We start from the raw sequence: 9,491 nt of genomic DNA, 5'->3' as shown, positions 1-9,491 counted from the left end.
TTTGTAAACAACAGAACATAATGGATAGACTGCCATGGCTGCAAACTTACTAGATGCAATGCAAAACAGAGAGATATACATCTTTGTTTCACATTACCATCCGAGTTGCCCTGCCAAGATGCAGATAATCCCAAATGTGTTCAAATCACTAGAGCCCGATTTAATATGGAAATTTCATACATGTACAACCTAAAAGGCATGCTGTACAACAACCGGTTGCACAAAAATATGAGATATACATGAGGCGTGCGCCTCAAGGTCAACTTTTTGCCAAGAAATGGTGCCTTTTGAAAAAAGTGTGTCTTATGCTACCAAAATCGCATAGGCGCACTTTTGTAAACCAAGATCTCACTAATATACGGGCTGTAAACGAACCGAGCCGCTCATGAGCAACTTACAGGGTGTTTGGGATTACGTTTTGAAGTGATTATTTGATTATTGCGTTTGTAAAACATAAATAATCTAAAAAAGTGTTTGGATGAAAAAGTGATTATCTGCCTCCAAAACGCAGTTCTGGAGAAGCATGAAAAAGTGATTATCTGCCTCCAAAGTGATTATCTGCCTCCAAAACGCAGTTTTGAAAACGCAAACAATTTGGAGCTCAGATATGTAAAGAATCCAACAAAGAGGATAAATACGCCATGGCTGCATACTTACCGGTTGCCATGTGAAACCACATGACCATCCGGGTTGCCCTGCCAAGATGCGGATAATCTCATCTTCGCTCGATTTCACTCAGACACATTATCTATATGAATATAGACTTATGATGAACAGTGATTAGTGGTTAGGGCATTTCAGGTATTTAACACAAGACACGTGGGAGTCCCCTCGGCTAAAAGAAAGATGTTTGACGTACATAAAGTCAAAATCTAACATTGACAAAGGAGGAAAACCACCCTTAAAAAACCTTTCTTTCATCTCCTCTGAATTGCCTCATTTCATCAGAGTGAAAATAAAGCTGAAGAACAAAACAAGTTTTATTTTTGCTCAGATATGCAAATATGAAAGCAGACAAAGTGGATGGGACTCCGGCTGCACCACAACCTGCGTTGCCTTGCCAAGATAGGAGCCCCCAGATGCGAAAAAATTATATGCAGAACATCTTCATTGCCTACCAGATGCGAAGTCATAGATATAGATAAAGTATAGTTAAACCTTTCTATCATCAATTCATCATAGATTCAGTACCACTTACATTCACCACAGAAAACGTAATCAAAATTTAAACCAAAGGGCTGTTGACATCTGAAAAACAAAGGCCTAAAACTATCTTTGTTTGACTAAATAAAGTCAAAGTCAGACTTGAAAGTCATAGGTGTTGCATCATTTCATGACATCTTAGTGAAGTTGTTTAAAAATAATAACTCAGGTTCAGATCATAGCTGTCAAAGGCACAAGGCGCTTAAAACGCGAGGACCCAATAGCATAAACATTCCATTTTTGAGGTTTTAGACATGTTTTAGGCTTCTTTTGAGAAAGTTTAGGCTGGTTCCAGGTCACTCGCCTTGCCCGAGGGCCTAAGAGCTTTTGACTAATCTGTGTTTGGTTTTTCTTTTTTCTCTGTTGTTGAGATTATAGCAAAACAGTAGTTAAAGTTGATCAAAATATAGTAAAAAACAAGTGACTAAAAATCAGGATAAATCAATTTGAGGCTCAGATATATAAACAATCAAACAAAAGAGGATAAATCCGCCATGGCTGCATACTTACCGGTTGCCATGTTAAACCACATGACCATCCGGGTTGCCCCGCCAAGATACGGAGGACAATCTCATCTTTGCTCGATTTCACTCAGACGCATTGAAATTCATCATCACAGCCTCTTAAAACTCATCAAATCATCATCATCATCATCTTCAACTAATTTTTCATGCAGATCTTCATTACTAACGCTGCTGTTCCCAAGTTTAATAAATATAATAATAATAATAAGTGTTTCTCCTTTTGATTTTGTTTGTAAAGATGAAGGGTTGTTGATTTATAAAGAAAATCATGGGCTTCAAAGACCGATGTTTGACTTAAATAAATAAAGTCAAAATCAGACTTTGACAAAGGAGGGCAACCACCCTTAAAAACCTTTTCCTCTGAAATCGCCTCATTTCGTCTGAGTGAGAACAAATTTGACAACAAATCGTTGTTTTTAGGCTCAGATCTGCAAATATGAAAGCGAACAAAGTGGGTGGGGCTCCGCCATGGCTGCATCACAATCCGGGTTGCCCCGCCAAGATACGGACCCACTTTCACACAAAGTCCGCTAACTTATTATGCTCGGAAACATTATTATATGCAGAAAGAAATCTTCATCGCCAACACAGATGCAGATGTATACATACAGAAGGATAGTATCGAGAAAGAGGGTGTTGGGAAATGGTATAACATTATGACTGCTATAGTTGTTGCTGTTGCTGCTGCTGTTGAAGGGCTGTTGATTAATGGGGGGCGAAATCATTGGCTCAAACAAGATCCAGGAGTGGATGATGTTGTGGCAAGAGAGGTGGCAACCACCCTTTTGAAACCTACTGTCCCTCTCGCCGGAGCCTCATTCGATTTTTCCGAGCATATTTTCCCCAAATCTGACTCTAGCTAGTTCATGGTGGTGAATTTATTTGTTTATAGTTGTAGGAGTAAAATGGCTTGATAGTCCTGTGGTTTGGTAAAATAACAACTATAGTCTCCACATTTTGAAAATTACACTGGTGCTCCTTGTGGTTTGACAAGTTATTACTCAAATGTCTCTGAAGTGGATTTCTTTTAGTTTATGTCGTTAAGTCCATGTGACATTACTTATTTACCCCTCTTTATAAATAAATAACAAATATAATAAACTCAACTTTTAGATCTGAAAGTCATCCTTATCATGTTTATTTGATCTGAAACAATTGACTCACGTATGAATTCTTTTCAAATCTGATCTTGTTCGAAATCAATAGAAAATTTCAAAACTTTACCGATTCAAATCAAAACTTGTTAAAACAAACTGAATATCAATGAAACTTGTTAAAACAACCTGGTTTTGTTGCTTATTTACATCATGAGGATTGGGTTGTATGGGCCTATGATTGATGCCATGACGAAAAAACATTAATGCCCATGGGCCCAGCAGCGGCACTTGAGTCCCAGTCAATCATATTCTGTTGTGTCAACACCCCCCCCCCCTTTTTGGGATAGCTCAACCGTATTCCTCCTGATCTGGTATCGCCCGCACGCAGGTTCGATCCCTAGGCCCCCCTAAGGTCCAACTACACCATAATTACCCAATATTGGAACCGGAGTGGTCTCGAACCTGTGACCTCCCGAGCGGGAACCCCACCGAAGTGGGTAAACCCTCTCACCTCCGACCAACTGGGCTGGACATCATTGGCGTCAACCCCCTTTTCACTTCTCGTTTTGCACTCAAACATAATGGGTGCTCCCCTCTCCTTCTCCACTCCCCATTTGACATCCTAACGGTTGAAAAAGGCAACATGGCACAAGCGCCAAGCGGTGACTTCTCCCCGTTCCACTGTGTTTACCGCATCAAATGTGAGTTGGCGGCAGTGTTACCGTGCGGTAAACGGTCACCATAATAACATGGCACAAGTTTAAGTTTATTTACTTGTAATCTTCGGGTATAGGAAAAACCTTAACGTGCGCTGCAGACGACTCATAATAACATATTATTACCTAAATTAAGTATGCGATTATAAGCCCTCCGCAACACACGGATCCGCCATAATAGTTATTAGAAAGTTATATGTTACTACTTCTAATAGATTAGCATTAAATTAAAAATCTAGTTTGTTCACTTATTTACGAGATGTATTCCCTTATCCAAATATACACCTCTTTCTGTGTAACCCAATTTAAGCAAGAGTACCTAGTAATTTATAGTACGGTTACGTCATGGAAATAATCATATTTTGGGTTGCCTAATATAACCTCTTTTGATAAACAAGTCGTGTGGGGCTTAACCAATTTAATAAACAGCTGATCTATAACATGTCTCTCTACATCAGGATGAACACTTCCCAACTTCCAATCATTTTTGTCTACCTCTCTATCTTGAAATCCGTCTACTTATAAACCCTAGTTTTAACAATTAAATTGTTCAACCCCCCACTCTCTCTCGGTATCGATGTCTCATCTTCCGTTAACTTTTCGAAAGAAAAAATAAAGATATTGTTTACGCTCCTAAAACATGGAACATGATGACACACATTTTTGTTCTAGTTAGGGTTAATGTCTTACACAAGTAACTATATGTGTTGTCTTCGGATTCACCAATTCAACCCATTAACCCAAAAGTCATGTTTAGCTTGTTCATCTTGTTTATACTACTTTATAGAGCGGTTTAGCCAAAGAAAATAAGCCTGTTCTTTCTCATCATATCATAAACTTTATCTTATTCTAACTCTTGTCATATAATACAAAACAAATGGTCATTTTTTATCACCTAGCATGCATCATTATTCTTATCTTTGATGTCTTAATATGAACATCATTTATCATTGTCTAAACCACACATGAGATAGCCTACCGATTGTATGTTTCACATAGGGGTTACCAACATACGTTAAAGAACAATCGCGGAAATCCCCACTAGCACCGACCTGGTGAAGGAGCACATAAGTAGTACACCATCATCGCTACATGAAAGGACAAATCATAAGGCAATCAGCAAGCCAATATATTATACTAAGCCAAAAAAAAAAAAAGAAACTAACTCCCCACTTTAGTAAAATCTAAGCCTTCTACAACACTTAATAAGTTGTTGGGTGGGGTGACATCATCAAGGCACATGTATGTGAACCAAAAGGAAAAAAAACCTAAATTGCAGTTGGTCTGTTTCTGTTTCTGTTCAGGTTCTAGAGTTGTTATACGGTGGTGGTGGTCCTCCCCTGCCGCGTGAAGGGGGAGCTACACCATAGGGGACCATTTGTGGTGTTCCCCACTGAGAACCGCCACCCGGATGACCACCACCATAAGGAACCATTCCCTCTCCGGCACCACCAACACCCACTGGAACATGATGATAATTTCCATACCCATCAACATAGCTGCCGCTACTCGCGTGCATCGGAGGATGAGGAGGAGGAGGGTTCATGTAGGGCCCGGAATACATGTTTGGTGCTGCATACAAAATAAACATTGACTTATGAACGGATCGATTGGGTTACTACATTTAATCTCTTAAAATGTTAATAAACTAAAAAAGAAAAAATTACCAGTTGCCCACTTTTCAGCAGTCAAAATTTCGGCCCGTAACCTCTCAACTTCTCTTGCCATCCCCACAAGCTCTTTATCCATTACTTCCAATTGTGCCACTTTGTCCACGTTTAAGCGCTTTTGATGCTCAAAAATCAACCTGCGAGAACACGAACAAAAAGATTAAGTTCAGACACACTATTAAATAATATACAGAGGTAGAAAAATGAACAGATTGTTAGGTTGGGTTAATCCGATTCACTTTTTGTCCAAAAGTGTAACTTTCTTATAAATATCACCGGGTCAAATAATATCACATAAATTATATTATATTTAAAAATAAGCTATTTTAACAAAATGACTTACGATAGTTTATGCATTATAAATACACTTTAGGTGATTTTCAACCCATTTGGCCTGCTCTTAAGCAATTCTATAAATATTACCAATTTACCAGACCCAATATGATAACAAAAAAAATATCATCTGAAACAATGAGCCATTTTTTATTAAACTGACTTGGAAGGTTTTATGCATTAAAGATACACTTTGATTGACTTTCAATCCGTTTGACCCGCTTATAAGCAAATTTTCTTTTAATTTTACTCGTTTGACGCATTAGAGATAAAACACAACCCGAGTTGCTTCATTCACAAGTTAATGGATCAAAATTTCAACCTGTAAATGTAAAAAAGTAGAAACCACAATGCCATTTACTGACCGTAATTTCTGGTGTTCTTGTTTCAAGCCATCAAGTTCAATCTGCAGATCGGGCAATTTTTCCACATCAGCACGTATCTTCTTCAACTCTTGACCAGACTTCTCAATCTGACCAAGCAGTTCCTGTCTAGTAATCACCAGAGCTCGGGCCTCAGTGTGGGCCCGCTGAAGTTCTTTCTTCACGTTCTCGCCAGCCTGAAGATCTACCTCCATTTTCGAAATCTTGTCCAACAACGATCGTATCTGAATGTCGCTTTCAGTCTGGATGGTTCCGATGTGGGCCTTGAGTTTTTGAATATCTTGTGTTGTGGCCACCAGTTCTTGGCGTAAGGCTACGTGAGTGGTTGCGAGTCGCTGGTTGTCACTTGCTAGCCGTTCTAGTTCGGTTGGCTGAGCCGATAGTTTGCTGTCACCGTGCTCAGAGTGATGTGGGTCTATGGAGTGGTGGCCCACAGGGTATAAACCGTGGCGCATCATCCCCGGAGCTTGGGTTGACCGGCTTCCGTATGGTGGTGACCCATGTCTTCTTGCAGACATTTATCTGTTTAATGAGTTGATATGTCAAATATAACTATAAACAATTTTATACTAATTAAGCTTCCAAAAACAATAATTTTATTGCATGATATTTTAATGTACCTATAAAGAAAGTAAAGAACTTGCCTTTTGCAACTTTTATTTGACGAAATGTTGCTTAATTAATGATGCATAATATTTTTAGTAGTTTTCTTTTAAGAAATACGGAGAAAGTGGAATCTGTTGATCTTATAACTGAAATAATGATCATTTATACATGATATCAGGAGCAAATGTCTAGCATAAAATACTATATTTTGGTTATGCTGAAGTAAAAAAAGTTATAATTTAATCTATACATGCAGTTACACTTGCCAGAAATTCAAATAAAATGTGCATTCAATATTAAAAAGCCAAACCATTCGCCTAAATTTACAACCGACGTTTTCGTGTAGCTAACTAGTTATAACTTACAAAATTATAGGAAAACCAAACATAACATTATTGAATTTTTTTCCTTAAAATGTTATATCTAATATAGTGATTTCGTTGTATCCGCACTTACGAGTCGTAAGTTGCCCAAACTCTCTCGTTGTAATATATGGCAAGAACGCCGTTAAAGATGTATATATGGAAAACTAAAATGGAGACATGAAGTAGCTTCATTGTAACTTAGCCACATTGTTTACCGAAAAAGACTGCATACAACCAGACGAAGAACTAATAAAGCATTTACACAAAAATTTAATAACCCAATATCCTTTGCAAATGAAACCACTAAAATCTATTACTATATTAGGGTTAGCCCCATTGGTTCGACACATTAGGGTTACGGTTGTTGGCTCTCGGTATATAATATAGTTGCACACCGTCATACAAACCATCCCAAAAATATATCTCTTTTACCTTCGCACAAACAACAGATGAGTATATAAAAATTTTATTTATATATTTTTATTATTAAGCATGACAAAGAAACCAAAGAAACCCAAAATTCAATGTCAATGCACCTCACCTCACCTCAAGCTGGTGCAATTTTATGAACCAAAAGGGATCATTGAAGATAACGCACCATGAATAATCTATTTCATTACTAAATCATCACTTACATATAGTCAAAAATATAAACCAATTCCACAAGAGCACAAAAATAGCAACAATTTGCATTATTTCAGGCATTCAGCACTGAAATCAAAACTCTCAACCGAAAATAACGTAAAACTATCAAGAAAAAACCTATATTTCACCGCATCTTGTCATGTAAAACCGACTTTAAATATCATTTTTCATAACTAATATACAGTCCATAATGTAAACCGATGCCACAAGAATAAATAATAAAAATAGTAACAATTTGTATATAAAATTATAATGCAGCACATAATTAGAATTCTCTGTATACTATCAACAAAAAAAACATTATTTTACTGCATTTTATCATTAAAATCGGTGTTTAAACAAATATTTTAATAACTAAAAAGCAAGCCCTAACTAAACGAACGTGAAAAACGATCAAATTAAGGGTTCTAAACAGCTAGGGTTTCAAATTAGGGTTCCAAACAAATTAGGGCACAAAAACTAGCAAAATGATCAAACAAATGCAATAATAAATGAAACAATTTACAGAAATCGTAACAGCAAAACGCATAAGAGTGACGTAGATGATAAGGAGATAAAAAAAGAGTGATACCGGTGCGATTGGTGATCGGTAAACAGAAACGTAGGTGTTCCAGTGATCGTACGGCTGTGCAATCGGTGGTGATCGGTGGCGGTCGGAGCAACCAAGCACGGGATGAAAGGTAAATTACGTCGTCGGCTTTGAAATTGGAGTGTATGAGACACAGAACTTTGGATGTAAAAGTTTTTTTTTTCTTTAATGGTTTTCAATTGACACATTGTTACCAACCCATGTATAGACTAAAACTTTGGATGTAAAAGTTTTTTTTTTTTCTTTAATGGTTTTCAATTGACACATTGTTACCAACCCATGTATAGACTAAAATGTTCGGATACTTCATGTGGTTTTGTAAAGTAACACACATAGCCCTTAACTTTTGAAAATTACATCGGTGCTTGTGGTTTATCTTTTGTTACTTAGATGGTCTATAGAGTGGATAGGGGTGAGCTTTCTTCGTTAAATCCATGTGAAATTACAAAAATACCCCTTGCTTTTATTAAAATATAAGAAAAATCCAAACATACGCATATATATAAACAACACTCACTCTCTCTAAAACACACACACACACACACACTCTCTCTCTCTCTCAATAAAACCCCCACCACCACTTGCCGCCACCTACCACCACCCCCGCACCACCACCACCTGCCACCACCCACCCACCCTCACACCACCACCCGCCACCATCTACCCCACACCACCACTACCAACCGCACACCACCACCACTTGGGCTTGATTAAGATTGAGTTCAGATCCTCCGTTCTTTATTTATCTGGTCTCAAACACCACCACCGGGAGATAGAGAGAGAAAGTGAGAGATGAGAGAGAGATCAGGGTGTCGGAGATAGAGAGAGAAAGTGAGAGATGAGAGAGAGAGATAAGGATGGCAATGGGTCGGGTTTGGGTCGGGTATTGGGTAACCCATACCTGGTTGTAAAATCGTGTCCCATACCCGACCCAATACCCGTCAGGGTATTTGTCAGGTACCGGGTATACCCGTGGGTATTGGGTGTCACACCCCAACCGATGGCGGAAACATCGGAGTGAGATGAAGAAAGATTGCTCATCACACATAACGCTAATTGTGACAATAGATTTAGAAATAAATTGATTTCATTCATAACAAAGTGTTACAATACATGGAACTTTGAAATACGACATGTTTGATACAAGGAAACAATACAACAAACAAGTTCGAAATTGATACATGTTAAAAACCTAAGACGTCTAAATACGTATCTAAACATCATCACTACTTCAGTTTCAAAGCATCGTCATCCTCAACCTGTAACACGTTTAAAAATAAAGTTCAATGCAAAAGCAAAGGCGGGTATACAGGTTTTCATACATAGCATAAAAAGATAAGTTGTTTAAACAATTCCACAT

At 37.9% G+C, this 9,491-nt stretch overlaps 1 protein-coding gene across 1 annotated transcript; it reads right to left on the bottom strand.

Moving 5' to 3' along the window:
* Window positions 1-4,555: 4,555 nt before the first annotated feature.
* LOC110928923 (protein FLX-like 4) lies at window positions 4,556-8,333 on the bottom strand. The gene is made up of 4 exons (XM_022171971.2): window positions 8,114-8,333; window positions 5,909-6,448; window positions 5,208-5,347; window positions 4,556-5,112 (listed from the first exon to the last, which is right to left on the bottom strand). Exons 2-4 carry the CDS (start codon window positions 6,442-6,444, stop codon window positions 4,841-4,843), a joined length of 948 nt encoding a protein of 315 aa, XP_022027663.1. The 5' UTR covers window positions 6,445-6,448; window positions 8,114-8,333; the 3' UTR covers window positions 4,556-4,840.
* Between the last annotated feature and the right edge of the window lie 1,158 nt (window positions 8,334-9,491).

Source organism: Helianthus annuus, chromosome 3 (assembly GCF_002127325.2).
Source record: "Helianthus annuus cultivar XRQ/B chromosome 3, HanXRQr2.0-SUNRISE, whole genome shotgun sequence".
In the NCBI taxonomy this organism is placed as follows: Eukaryota; Viridiplantae; Streptophyta; class Magnoliopsida; order Asterales; family Asteraceae; genus Helianthus; species Helianthus annuus.
Note: the sequence above shows the minus strand (reverse complement) of the source record. Positions and strands in the feature narration are given on the sequence as shown.

What these genes read in the sequence shown, in the direction of transcription:
- LOC110928923 (XM_022171971.2), bottom strand. Translation starts at nt 6,444, where the DNA reads ATGTCTGCAAGAAGACATGGGTCACCACCATACGGAAGCCGGTCAACC. An exon ending in CAAGAACACCAGAAATTACG is followed by an intron (nt 5,348 to 5,908) that starts GTCAGTAAATGG and finishes GTGTTCTCGCAG; the next exon opens with GTTGATTTTTGAGCATCAAA. An exon ending in TGCTGAAAAGTGGGCAACTG is followed by an intron (nt 5,113 to 5,207) that starts GTAATTTTTTCT and finishes TTTTGTATGCAG; the next exon opens with CACCAAACATGTATTCCGGG.